General features: G+C 45.5%; 1 protein-coding gene across 1 annotated transcript in view; it reads left to right on the forward strand.

Moving 5' to 3' along the window:
• The window catches only part of LOC109889438 (CDP-diacylglycerol--glycerol-3-phosphate 3-phosphatidyltransferase, mitochondrial-like), a 30,057-nt gene that overhangs the window by 1,132 nt on the left and 11,151 nt on the right, over window positions 1-17,774 (forward strand). The window contains exons 2-9 of the mRNA XM_020480864.2: window positions 7,243-7,453; window positions 7,620-7,794; window positions 7,892-8,081; window positions 8,208-8,386; window positions 11,406-11,611; window positions 11,769-12,060; window positions 13,249-13,397; window positions 13,659-13,797. Coding sequence (XP_020336453.1) covers window positions 7,243-7,453; window positions 7,620-7,794; window positions 7,892-8,081; window positions 8,208-8,386; window positions 11,406-11,611; window positions 11,769-12,060; window positions 13,249-13,397; window positions 13,659-13,778 — 1,522 coding nt within the window. The 3' untranslated portion in view covers window positions 13,779-13,797. The remainder of the gene's footprint in view (window positions 1-7,242; window positions 7,454-7,619; window positions 7,795-7,891; window positions 8,082-8,207; window positions 8,387-11,405; window positions 11,612-11,768; window positions 12,061-13,248; window positions 13,398-13,658; window positions 13,798-17,774) is intronic.

Below are 17,774 nucleotides of genomic sequence, written 5' to 3' on the forward strand. Positions count from 1 at the left end.
TAGACTAGCTAGGCGATGGGACTAATGGCCGTAGAGACGGAACAGTTTTATCTCTTTAAAAAAATATATATATATATATTTTTGAATTTTACCCCTTTTTCTCCCCAATTTCATGGTATCCAATTGTTTAGTAGCTACTATCTTGTCTCATCGCTACAACTCCCGTACGGGCTCGGGAGAGACGAAGGTTGAAAGTCATGCGTCCTCCGATACACAACCCAACCAAGCCGCACTGCTTCTTAACACAGTGCGCATCCAACCCCAAAGCCAGCCGCACCAATGTGTCGGAGGAAACACCGTGCACCTGGCAACCTTGGTTAGCGTGCACTGCGCTAACCAAGGAACAGTTTTATCTCAAACATGATCTGTAGATGTAGCTAACTAGCCAGATGCACTACATGACCAAAGGTATGTGGACACCTGCTCATCCAACATCTCATTCCAAAATGATGGGCATTAATATGGAGTTGCCCCCCCTTTGCTGCTGTAACAGCCTCTACTCTTCTGGGAAGGCTTTCCACTAGAGGTTGGAACATCACTGCGGGGACTTGCTTCCATTCAGCCTCGAGCATTCGTGAGGTCGGGCACTGACTTTGACCCTGGCTCACAGTCGGCGTTCCAATTCCTCCCAAAGGTGTTCCATGGGGTCGAGGTCAGGGCTCTGTGCAGGCTAGTGTGCGGCTGCTCGGCCATGGAAACATTTCATGAAGCTCCCGCCGAACAGTTCTTATGCTGACGTTGCTTCCAGAGGCAGTTTGAAACTCTGTAATGAGTGTTGCAACTGAGGACAGACAATTGTTTTTTCCACTTCACAATAACAGCACTTACAGTTGACCAGGGCAACTCTCCAGTTTCAACTTCCACCTGACTGTGCTGCTGCTCCAGTTTCAACTGTTCTGCCTTATTATTATTCGACCATGCTGGTCATTTATGAACATTTGAACATCTTGGCCATGTTCTGTTATAATCTCCACCCGGCACAGCCAGAAGAGGACTGGCCACCCCACATAGCCTGGTTCCTCTCTAGGTTTCTTCCTAGGTATTGGCCTTTCTAGGGAGTTTTTCCTAGCCACCGTGCTTCTACACCTGCATTGCTTGCTGTTTGGGGTTTTAGGCTGGGTTTCTGTACAGCACTTTGAGATATCAGCTGATGTACGAAGGGCTATATAAATAAATTTGATTTGATTTGAACTCTAGCAGGGCAGAAATTTAACAAACTGACTTGTTGGAAAGGTGGCATCCTATGACTGTGCCATGTTTAAAGTCACTGAGCTCTTCAGTAAGGCCATTCTACTGCCAATGTTTGTCTATGGAGATTGCATGGCGGTGTGCTTTATTTTATACACCTGTCAGCAAAGGGTGTGGCTGAAATGGCCGCATCCACTAATTTGAAGGGATGTCCACACACTTTTTTGTATATAGTGTATGTCTTCCCTTCCATAAGCTTCTGGTTGATTTAGGCTTTTATCTACTTTATCTGTGAATTCCTATTTGCGTTTCCTTGTGTTGTCAAGTCTCTGTGTGTAGAGTAAGACTAGCTCAGACATTCTCAGCATGAGGAAATCTCTCGTTTTTTTGTGGTTTCCTGAAAACCTGAAGTTGCAACAACTGCTGTCTGTCGTACAGTCTGTCCACACCTGCGTATAGTCACATGCCTCAGTTTCACATCATCTTTAGTAGCTACCATAGAGCGACTGTGAACTTACGACTTTGAGCTTTATCTTCATCCAAAATACCTGATTAGGCCATCATCACCTACACTAGCTAGGCTATATAATGGCTGTAGACAGAATGGTCATGGCACATAGAGGCTTGGCTACACAGTGTCAGTGCTCCATTTACTTAGCCAAGAGATAGAGGAATGGGAAAGGCTACAGAGGGGAGGGAGATGCTTGCATGTATTCAGGGTAATATTCATTAGGGCACACCGTAGCAAAACGTTTTGAAATTGAGTTCAAGTAGTCCCTCCATGTTTCAATCTGTTTTCTTCCGTTTAATGCCTAATAGGAAATGAAAGACACGTCTGTCAATGGCCTCCTGACTGTGAGGTAGAAGAGGGGAGGATTGTGTTGCCGTAGACTTGGTTGTAATAAGAAACTGTGTAAATGATCTGAATTCACCCTCGAGGACTCATACAAATACACAAGGCAACCATGTTCTCACAACTGAAATGGCTTGTCTTTACTAAGCTGTCACCGGTACATATTGGCTATGTGTCCGAATACCTAGACTTGCGTTCTAAACAGTAGGCATTTTAGGTATGTGAAAATATAACATTTTATAGAATTTGAAATGTCAAAAATCGAGTACTTTAAATGCAAATGTTATACAAATTTCGGCTTTTCATCTAGTAGAATTTGTTGCGCACTTTTGAGGAAGATGATCATCTCTCCAGACTTGTGTGTTTGACATCATAATGGTCGCATTCCCTTGCTCAGATGTTGCATGAATCAACCAATGGTTGAGTGCCACATCATCGATGTAATTGCTATAACATATGCTGTGGATAGGATACTAAAAATGCCTATCCAGGCCTTATAAGATCTGGCATACATCCGCAACGTCTGGGCAGAGGAATGTGTCCAATGAGATAAGGGGACACGCAGGTTTTTAAAAATGTAACTAGGTAAGTCGGTTAAGAACAAACTGTTATTTACAATGACGGCCACACCCTGACGACGCTGGGCCAATTGTGCACCACCCTATGGGACTCCCAATCATGTCCGGGTGTGATACTAGTAGCAGTAGTTCTGGCATGTGCGCTATGATGTGGCGAATGAGAGCAGATGGTCATTCCAGTTCAAGTGTTCAGCACTTTGATGGCTTGTAGATAGAAACCTGTCTCTGAGACAGTTATCAGACTTCATGCTCCGACACGATCTGCCTGATGGTAAGTAAGTGAACAGGTGTGGCTGGGGTGTGTGGGTTCCTTGATGATGCTACGGGCCTTCCTCACGCACCGTTTTGAGTCCTGGATGGGTGGGAGCACGGTCCCAGTGACCTACTGGGCCGTCTTCACCACTTACTGGAGGGCCTTGCTGTCGTGGACAGCGCGGTTCTGGTACCAGGTCCTGATGCAACCTGTCAGGATGCTCTTCATGCAGTAGTATCTGGAGAGGACCCTGGGTGGCATGCCAAATTTCTTCAGCTGCATTAGGATGTAAAGACTAGGGTTGCACATTTTGGGAAATATTCCGAGGTGAAAACTTTCTGTGGGAATTAACAGGAATATATGGGAATTAATGGAAATATTTTCTAATATTAATACCATTTAAATGTAGATGTTTTTTGCATTGGATATATTTACCATACCATATGGAGACAGAAACATCAACCTTTTACCTCATCATAAGTAGATATAATTACAAATGATGAAATCCTTCCAATAGAAATAAAAACAACTTTAGTTCAGACTTGAACTTTAATTAAATTAGGTGACTCTTCACATGGGATGATTTCACAAAATAAACAATAACAAAATAAATGGAATATTGAATGATCCCCAATGATCCATCGCAAATCCCAAAAATGTTTAAAACATACATCTGTAAAATGACAAAAGCTTTCGTTTCTAGACTGTCTTCCTCTCAGGCTTCCATGTCTTCTCCCTGGACCTCCTCAATATCCACCTCCTTGAAGCCTCATCTTCACTCACTTTCCAACCTTGTTGAGGATGGCTCGTTGTCAAGCTCAAAAAGCCTCATTTTCCCAGATGGCTACCAATTTTTCAACCCTTGTATTGATCAGCATGTTGCGTGCTTTGGTGTGTGTGTTCCCAAACAAGGACCAGTTGCGCTCTGAGGCAAGATGATGTTGGTGGGATTTGGAGGATGATGGAGGCAACAGGGGAAAGAGCCTCAGATCAACAAAGTCCCTTCCTCCAGGTGGCTGATGAGATATGTTGGCACGACTGCCATATTGCATCTCCATCCCAAAGCCCTTGCTTGGAAGTGTACTTCGCCAGACTGCCAAGAACCTTGCCCTGTCGAGACTCGGTAGTGATAACACCATAGGCCTTGTTGATCTCTGCACCAGACAGGATACACTTGCCAGCATACTTTGGGTCCAACATGTACTCTGCGGCGTGTTTGGGCTTCAGGCAGAAGTCTTCACGCTTATTGATGTATTTGAGACCTGTGGTTTCCTCTGCTTGGAGCAACCGTGAAGTCAGCAGGGCAGTACAGATTTCTTCTTACATCTGCAAGCTGAGTCTGAACATCAAACAGGATGGTATTGTCTCCCTCAATCTGTGCAATGGCTACTACTATAGGTTTCAGGCTGCTTACCACTCTCTCCCAAAATACATCATCCAGAAGGATCCTCTTGATGGGGCTGTCTATATCGACTGACTGATATGGCCATTTCTTGGCAAGACTCCCCTCCAGGAAACTGTCAAACATGACAACACCACCCTTGCTGGGCAGCTTCAATGTGGTGCTCTTATTATCTTAGATTGCTGCGATAACTTGATGACCCTTCACATACCTAACCTTTTCCTTGCCTCTCTTGTATCCATTGTTTCAGTTTCAAAACTTACCATAAAGCATGTAGTCCTTGGCTTAGACAGTGTAGTAGTGTGGGCTCAATAGCATCTCATTAGTGTGCAAGATCTTGAGAATCAGCTGTACATGTGATGGAAGAGTGCAGAGGGTTGCAATTCCATTGAATTGGGGATAGTTTAACCAAAATATGCCACAAGACCTAGAATGGCCTTTTGTGTATCCCACAAAAAAAATGTTCCCTGTTATAAGAACTTTCTTGATTAATTTAAGCAAAATTCCCGGGCTTAACTTCTGATGGAAAACTTCCGGGAAATTTACCTGAAAGTGTCTGACCATTTGCAACCCTAGTAGAGACGCTGTTGTGCCCTCTTGACAAGGGGTTGTGTTGGTCCATGTCAAGTCCTCAATGATGTGGACGCTGAGGAACTTAACTGATGACTCTACTGCAGTCCCGTTGATGTGGATCGGGGCATGTTCCCTTCTCTGCTTCCTGAATTCAACAATCAATTCCTTTTGTTTTGCTGACGTTGAGTAATAGGTTGTTGTTCTGGCACTGCAATGCCAGTTCACTTCCATCACTACAGGCTGACTTGTCGTTGTTGGTTATCAGTCTTACAAACGTAGTGTCATCAGCAAAGTTGACAATGGAGTTGGTGTCGTGCAAAGCCACTCGGTCGAACAGGGAGGACACACCCCTGTGGGTCCCAGTGTTAAGAGTCAATGTGGAGGAGGTGGTGTTGCCAATCCTCACAGCCTGTGGTCTGCCTGTCAGGAAGACCAGGATCAGGTTGCAGAGGGTGGTGTCCAGACCCAGGGCTCTAAGCTTGGAGGGAACAATGGTGTTCAATGCTGATCTGAACTGTAGTCAACTAACAGAATTCCCACATAGGTGTTCCTCTTGTCCAGATGTGTTACAGCCGTGTTAATAGCGATGAAATGGCGTCTTCCGTGGATCTGTTGGCGTGGGTCCAGGGTGCCTAGCATGCTGGCCTTGATGTGGGCCTTCATCAGCCTCTCGAAGCACTTCATGATGACCGGGGTGAGCGCGACAGGGTGATAGTCATTTGGGCATGTCACCTTGTTTTTCTTGGCCATTGGTACGATGGTCGTCTCCTTGAAGCAGGTGGCGACTACAGCCTGGGACAGGTTGACAATGTCAGAGACGACGCCTGCCAGCTGGTCGGCACACACTGAGGACGCGGCCAGGGATACCATCTGGGCCGGCGGCTTTGAGTATTCACTCTTTGAGAGTTTTCCTCACGTCAGCTTTGGTGAGCGAAAGCACCTGGTTGTCTGGAGCAGCGATTCTCTTCCTGGATGGCTCTGTCTGTCTCAAAGCCCACGAAGCCTACCTCGTCTGGGAGGTAGGCTTCGTGGGCACCACACAGCTGGATTTGGCTTTGTAGTCTGTGATCGGTTGTAGTCCTTGCCACATGCGTCGTGAGTCTGAGTTGTCAGACATCAATTTGTCAATCTCTTTACGTCCCTAATGGATTCAGAGCTTGTACCTGCTTGCCTTGTACTCGTCGTGCGCCACAGAGTCATCGGGTTTTGTTGTGCTGCCAATAAATGCTGCAGTATAGTCTCTCAGCATGGCACGGATATCTACGTTCATCCAGGGGTTTTGGTACAAATAAGAACAAATTCTTATTTACAATGACTGCCTAGCAAAAGGCCTCCTGTGGGGAGGGGGTCTGGGATTAAAAATATAGGACAAAACACACATCGCAACGAGCAACGCACTACATAAAGAGACCTAAGACAACACGGCATGATAGCAACATGACGATAAATTGTTATTGTGGGTACATCATCAACACATTTCCTAATGAAGCCTGTGACTGATGTATATTCCTCAATGTTGATGGATGAGTCCTGGTGGGATGAATCTTTGAACATATTCCAATGAATATTCCCAAAATAGTCCTGCAGCATCTGTCTCTGTCCATCACTTTATTATTCTCTGTTTTGATGGCTCCCTCTTGAGTTGCTGCTTGTAGGCTGTAGGAACAGAGATGTGATCTGATTGACCGACGTGGGGGATGGCTTTGTACGCGTCGCAAATATTTGTATACTGAACAAAAATATAAATGCAACATGTAATTTCTCTAGCATAAGTGGTGAGGGAATTTGGCAGTACGTCCAACTGCAGAGCACTTGTAACCATGCCAGCCCGGGACCTCCCACATCCGGCTTCTTCCCCAGGGGATCGTCTGAGACAGCTGACGAAACTGGGTTTGCACAACCGAAGAATTCCTGCACCGACTGTTACAAACCATCTCAGGGAAGCTCATCGGCTTGCTTGTCGTCCTCACCAGGGTCTTGAGCTGACTGCAGTTCAACTTTGTAACTGACTTCAGTGTGCAAATGCTCACCTATGGCCACTGCTCTTCACGGATTAATCCCAATTTCAACTGTACCGGGCAGATGGCAGACAATGTGTCTGCCGTTGTTTGGGCGAGTGGTTTGCTGATGTCAACGTTGTGGACAGAGTGCCCCATGGTGGGGTAATGTTATGGGCAGGCATAAGCTACCGACAACGAACAATTGCATTTTATCAATGCAATTTGAATGCACAGATGCAGTGACATGATCCTGAAGCCCGTTGTAATGCATTCTTCGGCTGCCATTTGTTCTTTATCTATAGGAAGCAATTACCACTCCAGCTGTAGGCTTCCATGGAAGTAATTCCTCTCCCTCCTCCCTTTCTCTCTTCCTCTCCATGCCCCCCCCCCCCAAGGTCATCTTTGTTGCTCCTAGCCCCTCTCCTAGCAGAGGCCGACTCCTCTCCCCTTCCTCTCTTCAGATCCCCCGGGTCGACTGGAGCTCAGGGCACCGATGGCCTCCATGCCCGCTTCCTTTGGATGGCAGAACATGTGCCCGCCTTCAGGGTGGCTGGCACACACATCCACATCCTCACCTCCCCTGACCAGTTTTACCAGGCAATGAAGGTACGGTGTGTGTGTGTGAGTGAGAGGGTGTGGAGCTTTCCCTAAGTCATGTGATGTACTAAACATTCCACGAACAATTATGAAAATCATTTTTTGGGGGGTAAAGCCTCCTTGTTTCTGTAATACCTGATTTTAAACTGTAATTTCTTGTTTTTTTTCTGTTCAGGCTCGAATAAAGACGGCTAAGAGGAGAGTGGTGATGGCCTCTCTGTATCTGGGTACAGGACCCCTGGAACAGGACCTGGTGGACTGTATGCAGGAAGCTCTGCAGCGTTCACAGGAGGTTGACAACTCCGACCTGCAGGTCTCCATTCTATTAGACTTCACACGCGGCTCACGAGGTAGGAGGGGTTCTGTGTATGTGAGAGGAAAAATGTTTTAACTCTTACCAAGCTCAATGGGTGTCTGTGATCCCCCCCTCTGTCTCTGTGTGTCTAGGTCAGACTAACTCTAGGACCATGTTGCTGCCGTTGCTGCAGCAGTACAGCAGTCGGATGCGTGTGTCTCTGTACCATACCCCTGATCTGAGAGGGCTGCTCCGGCTCCTGGTCCCACAGCGCTTCAACGAGACCATCGGGGTACAGCACATAAAAGCCTACCTGTTTGACGATGACCTCATCATCAGCGGGTACACACACATGAACGCGCGCACACACACACACCATTGTTGTAGTTGTTGGTGTTTTTCTCATACAGTTGATGCTGCTTGGTATCCCTCTTTCAGGCTTTTTACCGGTCTCTCCTCCTTCCGTAGGGCCAACCTGAGTGACTCGTACTTCACCAACAGACAGGACCGCTATGTGCTCCTGGAGAACTGTTGGGAGGTGGCAGACTTCTTCTCTGATCTGGTGGGTGCCGTGGGAGACGTGTCATTACAGCTACAGCCGGACAACTCTGTCAGCATGATGGAAAACATGGTGCACCCCTACAGAGGTATAAAACGCGTGTGTAACACACCAATACATATGGTGCATTCGGGAAGTATTCAGACCCCTTCACCTGTTCCATATTTTGTTACGTTACAGCCTTATTCTGAAATAGTTTTTTGTTTTCTCTCAATTTACACACAATATCCCATAATGACAAATCAAAACTTATTTTTTTTAGATTTTAGCAAATGTATTACTACTCTGTTGAAGCAACTTTGGCAGCGATTACAGCCTGAGTCTTCTTGGGTATGACGCTACAAGCTTGGCACTCATGTATTTGGTGAGTTTCTCACATTCTTCTCTGTAAATCCTCTCAAGCTCTGTCAGGTTGTACGGGGAGCATCACTGAACAACTATTTTCAGGTCTCTCCAGAGATGTTCGATCGGCTTCAAATCCGAGCTCAGAGACTTGTTCCAAAGCCACTCCTGCGTTGTCTTGGCTGTGTGCTAAGGTTGTTGTCCTGTTGGAAGGTGAACCTTCGCCCCAGTCTGAGGTCCTGAGCGCTCTAGAGCAGGTTTTCATCAAGGTACTCTCTGTATTTTGCTCCGTTCATCTTTCCCTCAATCCTGACTAGTCTCCCAGTCCCTGCCGCTGAAAAACATCCCCACAGCATGATGCTGCCACCACCATGCTACACTGTAGGGATGGTATTGGCCAGGTGATGAGTGGTGCCTTGTTTCCTCCAGACTTGGCATTCAGGCCAAGGTGTTCAGTCTTGGTTTAATCAGACCAGATAATCAGCAAAAACCAAACCATGAGGTCGAAGGAATTGCTCGTAGATCTCAGAGACAGGATTGTGTCGAGGCACAGATCTGGGGAAGGGTACCAAGAACATTCTGCAGCATTGAAGGTCCAAGAACACAGTGGCCTCCATTCTGAAATCAAAGAAGTTTGGAACCACCAAGACTCTTCCTAGAGCTGGCCGCCCGGCCTAACGGAGCAATCGGGGGAGAAGGGCCTTGGTCAGGTCAGGGAGGTGAGCAAGAATCCAATGATCACTCTGACAGAGCTCTAGAGTTCCTCTGTGGACATGGGAGAACCTTCCAGAAGGACAACCATCTCTGCAGAACTCCACCAATCAGACCTTTAAAGGTAGCGTGGCCAGATGGAAGCCACTCCTCAGTAAAAGGCACATGACAGCCCGCTTGGAGTTTGGGTGCCTTTTGCCATTGACATGCACTGTCAATGGTGGGACCTTATATAGACAGGTGTGGGTCTTTCCAAATCATATCCAATCAATTGAATTTACCACAGGTGGATTCCAATCAAGTTGTAGAAACATCTCAAGGATGATCAATGGAAACAGGATGCACCTGAGCTCAATTTCGAGTCTCATAGCAAAAGGTCTGAATACTTATTTTTAATACACCTCCAAACATTTCTAAAAACCTGTTCACACTTAATCATTATGGGGCATTGAGTAAATGGTTTTTATTTAATACATTTTAGAATAAGGCTAACTTAACAAAAGGTGAAGGGGTCTGAATACTTTCAGAATGTACTGTTCATAGCACATAAGTAACACACACATACATCTACAGAGGTAACACACACACGGTCCCTAGGCGCTTAACGCTTTGCTCAGCTTGGCTGGCAAGTTGTAAATGTAGTGTAATGCGTTGTTCTTGGAAAGGTCCTTGGAATCGGATTAGTTGAAAGTGTAGCTTGTTCCAGCTCAGACACACAGTGAAATCAGAGAACTGGTGTGTGAATGAAAGAGCGAGAGAGTCAGGAGAGGTAGACGGACAGAAAGAAAAATAGTGTGTGAGTGTGTAACCAGAGAACATTCAGGATGTTGGGTCTGGTGCTAAATGACATCATGTCTGCAGAACCGGACCACAGTTGTCACAGAGACCAGAAATAGAACAGTGAAGTCACGGAGTTGCTGGTAAACACAGAGGGAAGATGCGTGCGCACACACACTCTAATCATTAGTGAATGAAGTTCTCCTGCTGGAAGAGGGCAAACTTTACAGTAAAAGCACATCTTTAGAATGAACTCATGCTGAGGCTTGCAGGTATCTCTCTCTCTCTCTCTCTCTCTCTGTCTCTCTCTGTCTCTCTGTCTCTGTCTCTCTGTCTCTCTCTCTGTCTCTCTCTCTGTCTCTCTCTCTGTCTCTCTCTCTGTCTCTCTCTGTCTCTCTCTGTCTCTCTCTCTCTCTGTCTCTCTCTGTCTCTCTCTGTCTCTCTCTGTCTGTCTCTGTCTCTCTGTCTCTCTCTCTCTGTCTCTGTCTCTCTGTCTCTCTCTCTCTCTGTCTCTCTCTGTCTCTCTCTGTCTCTCTCTGTCTCTCTCTGTCTCTCTCTGTCTCTGTCTCTGTCTGTCTGTCTCTCTCTCTCTGTCTCTCTCTGTCTCTGTCTGTCTCTCTGTCTCTGTCTCTCTCTGTCTCTCTCTGTCTCTCTCTCTCTGTCTCTCTCTGTCTCTCTCTCTCTCTGTCTCTGTCTGTCTGTCTCTCTCTCTCTGTGTCTCTCTCTCTGTCTCTCTCTCTGTGTGTCACGGCCGTGTGTGGCGCCAGCCGGCCGGCGTAGTCCAGATATTGACCCATAGCCGTAATACCCAGAACTAACTTTACACACTCACCTGCTCTACTGCACCACATGCCGTGTGTGTGTGAGAGGGGAGACAGAGTTTGTGTGGTTAAAGCTAGAATTGTTAATTGCAAAAATAACAAAGTGGGGACTTCTTCTCTTTTGTTAAAAAGCTGAGGGATGGACAGAGCTATGGAGGCAAGGACTGACCATCCATGCTAACATTTATAGTATTAACTGCATTTTGAGGCTATACATTGTTTACATTTATATTGTTTACGAACATGGGACAAAAACAAGCTTATATTTTGGGTTCCGATTGGGATGTGACAGTTGCACTAAGCTCATGAGGCATTTATAAGTTATATTCTTCAAGAATTCATTGGTATATATCATTCATTTACAAGTCCAAAAATGGATGTAGCAACTAAGGATTCTAGTTTTAACCAGGTCGGTCTGTTTTCCTCTCTTACATCCCTACATTATTTTGTCACCAGGTAACCGGGATGATTTTTCGGCGTCGGCCCGGCAACACATCATGGAGGTGGTGAACACTGCTCGTATGCGCCAAGACATCGCCAACTCGGAACGTTTGAAGCGGGAGAGCAAGGGTGAAGAAGGGGGAGGGAAGGAGGACACTTGGGTTTTTCCTCTGGTTCAGATGAAACCTCTGGGAATACAGGTGGATGAGGAGATCACACAGGTAGTTACACACATGGACACCACTACCCTCACCAACTAATATTGGCATGTGTTTATTATTTTATATATATTTATTTATTTATAAATGGTGACTTAAATGTAAAAATGTGGTGTTTTAGTGAGAGGACACTACATCTGAGCATCTTATTTCCTTGTAGCGTTTGCTGACAGATGCGGGTCCCGGTGCAACTGTGTTTCTGACGTCGGGGTATTTCAACCTGACAAGGGCCTACATGTCGCTGGTTCTGGGGGTGGGCGCCGACTATCGGATCCTCACCGCCTCCCCGGAGGTCAACGGGTTTTTCGGCGCCAAGGGCATTGCCGGGGAGATTCCAGCGGCCTACATCCACATTGCCAAACAGTTCTACAGCAAAGTGTGTCAGCTGGGACAGCAGGAGAGAGTTCACCTTCACGAGTACCACAGAGCACACTGGACCTTCCACGCCAAGGGTGGGACACACACAATATAATCCTTGGCCTTAGAGCCTAGATTGATTCTGGATGGTTCTACTGTATTGTGGTTAGTTCTGTTTGGCTGTGAGTTGTGACTGGTAGTGACGTTCCATGGTCAGACAGTGAGCATCCTAAACCGCACCCTATTACCTGTATTGTGCGCTACATTTTTTAAATGGAGCCCTATGGGTCCTGGTCAAAAGTAGTACACTATGTAGGTATTGGGGAATTGGGTGCCATTTGGGACTCACTCATGGGGCCAATTCCAACCTGACAGACGGTTGTACTGTTCTCTGGCTCTGCTGCTCTGTCCATCTGTTAACCCAGACGTGTTGCTTGAGAGACGATGCCTTGTCAAGTTGGGGCGGCAGGTAGACTAGTGGTTAGAACGTTGAACAAGTAACCAAAAGGTTGCTAGATCGAATCCCTGAGCTGACAAGGTAACAATCTGTCCTTCTGCCACTGAACAAGGCAGTTAACCCACTGTTTCTAGGCTGCCATTGTAACTAAGAATTTGTTCTTAACTGACTTGCCTAGTTACATATATTTTTTAATTCACCTTTAGCCCCGATCCAAGGAAACAGTCACTACTGGGTTTGGATAGACGTCGGGGGTTTCTGTGTGCTTTAGTGTTTCCTTTATAGTTGTGGACATGGTCAACGAGAACCACATTTAAACATGAAGAAATGCTCCAAGGAATTATATCTGAACTACCAACCTTTCGCTGATACTTCATTTATAGAATAAAATGGTAATGTGTCTCAAAAGATATTCTAAACAACTGAAATGTTAGTGGTGCATTAGTAGCTAGGTAAATTCTTGTAGTTTTTTTTTCTTCAAAAGCCAGATTGAGCCACTGCGAGAGAGGGGGGAAATGAACACACTCAGTGAAGCAGCGTCAGTGGAATGTAATTTCACACGATCGTAGAAGTCCCATTTATTAGATAAAGCAGGGCGGGCTGGCCATTTCCCGTAATCACAGCACACACTGCACGGGAGAAATCACACAGCACCCAGCCTGGAGAGAATCAATGACCATTAGAGTTGACCCTGACCCCCAGCTGCAGAACAAATCACTGATGTTGGGAAACTGCTCTCTTTCTCTCTCTCCTCCCTCTTTCCTTCCTCCACCAATCCCCTTCTCCTCCCCCCTTTTCCCTCATCCTTCTCTCTCGCTCTCTGCAGGGCTGTGGTACTACCTGCGGGGGCATGTGCGGCCGTGCCTGACTCTGATTGGCTCTCCTAACTTTGGCTACCGCTCGGTGCACCGGGACCTGGAGGCCCAGATCGCCATAGTAACAGAGAACCAGGAACTACAGGCCCACTTGCAGGAAGTAGGCCATTCAAACCAAAACAACTTTATTTAAACAGACTTGATGGCTCGATACTATGGTTCTGTTTCATACAGCTCTCAACCAAAAGGTCTGTCTACAAAATGCAACTAATTTGATAGCTCATGATCCCAGGAACTATGTGAAGCTGGTAATAATATGCAAAGTAGCTCGAGCGAGCAAGCAGGGAAACCTGCTGTGTGTCTCATGTGTACACAAACTCATTCACACTCTCACACAATTACTCTCTCTCGTCTGTAACAGGAGCAGGAGATGTTGTACCAGAGGTCTACAGAGGTGTCCAGCTCTACGTTCCAGCAGCCAGATCGCCATGTCAAGCTGTGGGTCAAATTGGTCACTCCCCTCATCAAGAAGTTCTTCTGAGAGAAACAGCCAAACAAAGGTAACGCTCCCTCTCACACGCCACAGGTACCACACCCACACCTCTGAACGATCGTCTCCTAGTCACAAACAGAAGTACAGATGCTTTTTATAGAATGGCAGAACTTGGTTTCTCCAAAAGGTCCCTAGCCACTGCTATGTGTACCAGCCCTCAACCTAGCCCACGGCCGCATCAACCTCAGAAGCTGAACCCAGCTACCCCTGATTTGAATCCTACTCCCTCTCACACCTTTATCCACTTTACTCCCCCCTCCTCCTCAACGTCCCGTCTCTCTGAGAGAAACTGTCTGACCCATCTGGCCTTTGACCCCTCAGCATCAGCATTCTGTAGTCCGCATCTGGACCCATTCGGGTGAGTGTGAGAGAAAAGTCATTCTGCTGATGGGTAGAGTAGGCGGTGTACTAGGCAGTGGGGTCAAAGGTGGCTTAGACGGGGGAAGGGTGGCTTATTGTGTGTGTTCTAACAGGGATGTAGACTTGCCTTACAGGAAGTATTGTCTTTTTATGGTGACGGTAAATGCTGAAGGGGAGGTGTCTCGTCACCACAATGTTACTCAGTGAGACAAATAGCCACTAAATGTCAATGTGTGATCAGCTGCCGTGAGGGAACAATGATGGATGGGGCCACACATTCCTCGTCATACTCCACAAGCATCCAAATACATGAACAAAGATGTTATCTATCTATAGTTTGTTTTTGTTACTGTGTTGTTCTTGTAAATGAACAAATTTAGAAATGGAAATTGAAACACACACTTACAGTGGACATACACACTCTCACTGAGCATGTGAGGTGGGATCAGGGTCTGTTGACTGACCTGGTCCGGGACACGGGGTTATCTATAGATGAACATCCTTCCTGCCACCCAGAAACAGCCCTAGTAGCCACTGCCGTAACGTAGTTTCTCTGGAACATCCCCTGCAACGTCATGGCGTAACTTTGCTTTAGCTAATGTATAAATGTTTATTGGTAGGCCTATTTGGTTGTCATTTTCTCACGCTGTCACAATGCTGCCATTTGTAGCTTGCTGGCTGGTGGCAATGTAATTACTTATTCTGTAAAATTATAAATGTTTGATGAAACCGCATACTAATCAGCTACCAAATATATATTTTTTGATTATACAACTGTCCTGTATAGGCTACATGAACCCTCCTCGTACTCTCTCCTAGCTTGGATAGAAAGTTGTGTGTAAAACCAGTCTTAATGCCAAAATGATAGTTGGTCCACCTTCAAAACACTAGCTTACTAGGGATTGTTTCATTATGCAGTGTACTATCTATAGCTTTACAGTGCCTTCGGAAAGTATTCAGACCCTTTGACTTCTTCCACATTTTGTTAGGTTACAGCCTTATTCTAAAATTGATTTAAAATTGTTCGTTTCCCCCCCCCCCCCCAATCTACACACGCTACCCCATAATGACAAAGCAAGAACAGGTTTTTAGACGTTTGCTAATATATTACAAATAAAGGAAATCATATTTACATAAGTATTCAGACCCTTTACTCAGTACTTTGTTGAATCATCTTTGGCAGTGATAACAGCCTCTAGTCTTCTTGGGTATGACGCTACAAGTTTGGCACGTCTGTATTTGGGGAGTTTCTCCCATTCTCTGCAGATGGGCTCATGAGTGGCACAGCGGTCTCAGGAACTGCATCTCAGTGCTAGAGGTGTCACTACAGACACCCTTTGTTCGAATCCAGGCTGTATTACAACCGGCCATGATTGGGAGTTCCATAGGGCGGTGCACAAATGGCCCAGGTTTGGCCTGTGTAGTTAGTCATTGTAAATAAGAATTTGGTCTTAGCTGACTTGCCTAGTTAAAGGTTAAATAAAAATCTTCAAGCTCTGTCAGGTTAGATGGGGAGTGTTGCTGCACAGCTATTTTCAGGTCTCTCCAGAGATGTTCGTTTGGGTTCAATTCCGGGCTCTGGCTGGGCCACTCCAGAACATTCAGAGACTTGTCCCGAAGCCACTCCTGCGTTGTCTTGGCTATGTGCTTAGGGTTGTTGTCCTATTGGAAGGTGAACCTTCGCCCTAGTCTGAGGTCCTGAGCTCTCTGGAGCCGGTTTTCATTAAGGATGTCTCTGTACTTTGCTCCGTTAATCTTTCCCTCGATCCTGACTAGTCTCCCAGTCCCTGCCGCTGAAAAACATCCCCACAGTATGATGCTGCCACCACCATGCTTCACCGTAGGGATGGTGCCAGGTTTCCTCCAGACGTGACGCTTGGCATTCAGGCCAAATAGTTCAATCTTGGTTTAATCAGACCAGAGAATCTTGTTTCTCATGGTCTGAGAGTCCTTTAGGTGACTTTTGACAAACTCCAAGCGGGCTGTCATGTGCCTTTTTAAGGAAGAGTGGCTTCCATCTGGCCACTCTACCATAAAGGCCTGATTGGTAGAGTGCTGCAGGGATTGTTGTCCTTCTGGAACATTCTCCAATCTCCACAGAGGAGCTCTGTCAGTGACCATCAGGTTCTTGGTCACCTCCCTGACCAAGGCCCTTCTCCCCCGATTGCTCAGTTTGGCTGGACCGCCAGCTCTAGGAAGAGTCTGGTTCCAAACTTCTTCCATTTTAAGAATGATGGAGGCCACTGTGTTCTTAGACTTTCAATGCTGAGGACATTTTTTTGGTACCCTTCCCCAGATCTGTGCCTCGACACAATCCATTCTTGAATCTCTACGAGCAATTCCTTCGACCTCGAGGCTTGGTTTTTGCTTTGACATGCACTGTCAACTGAGGGACCTTATATAGACAGGTGTGTGTGTGCCTTTCCAAATCATGTCCAATCAATTGAATTTACAACCGATGGACTTCAAGTTATAGAAACATTGAGGATGGTCAATGGAAACGGGATGCACCTGCGCTCAATTTAGTGTCTCATAGCAAAGTGTCTGAATACTTGTGTAAATAAGGTATATTTCAATTTAAAAAAAAAACATTTTAGAATAAGGATGTAACGTAACAACAAAATGTGGAAAAAGTTGAGGTCTGAATACTTTCGAGACACTGCATATAACGTATTTATCTGCTATTTATAAAAATGTCACATCAAATAGCCTAACAATGAGGAAAAATGTTGTAGAGTTGGGGATAAGTTCAGCCAATTTTGAATAGTGCAGCCCATACACAAATAGGCTGCAATATTCAAGTTTTTAAATAAAATAATTTAAATCCAACTGAAGAGATTCTCCTGAAGTCCTTTTTTGTGTGCAAATGTTTACCAAAGCCTGTAGGTCCAGGTTTTTGTGTAACCTTTATGGGATCGGTGTCCCTCCCGCGGGATGGTTGAACTAACGTGATTAGCATGACGTTGTAAATAACAAGAACTTTCCAGGACATAGACATGTCTTATATGGGCAGAAAGTTTACATTATTGTTAATCTAACTGCACTGTCCAATTTACAGTAGCTATTACAGTGAAAGAATACAATGCTATCGTTTGAGGAGAGTGCACAACTTATCACAAACTGGTTTGATACATTCACCTATGAAGGTACATAATGTACTTACATTCAGTAATCTTGCTCTGACTTGTCATCCTGAGGGTCCCAGAAATACAGTGTAGCATAGTTTTGTTTGATAAAATCAATTTGATCAAACAATCCACATCTAATGTGTGACGGTTAGTGTCTTTTCTGTAGGGAAGCTAATTATCCTTCATTTAACATTCCTGAGTGTAAACTTATTTTTAAATTTACATACAAAAATGATATGTTCTCTATAGTTATGTACTTAAATGTATCAATTGACCAAGACTTGGTACAACATTTTGAAGAGTAATATAATGCTTCATTGGATCAGTCTTAAACTTTGCACATACACTGCTGGCATCTGGTGGTTAAAATAAATTGTGCCTAGACGAAGTGATATAATGGCATTTCTCTTGCATTTCGAAAATGGGGGGGATAGAAAATACAAAAACTCATTTAAAAAAAATATTTTACCAGATCTGTGTGTTATCTTCTCCTACA

This window comes from Oncorhynchus kisutch, linkage group LG25 (genome assembly GCF_002021735.2).
Source record: "Oncorhynchus kisutch isolate 150728-3 linkage group LG25, Okis_V2, whole genome shotgun sequence".
Lineage (NCBI taxonomy): Eukaryota > Metazoa > Chordata > Actinopteri > Salmoniformes > Salmonidae > Oncorhynchus > Oncorhynchus kisutch.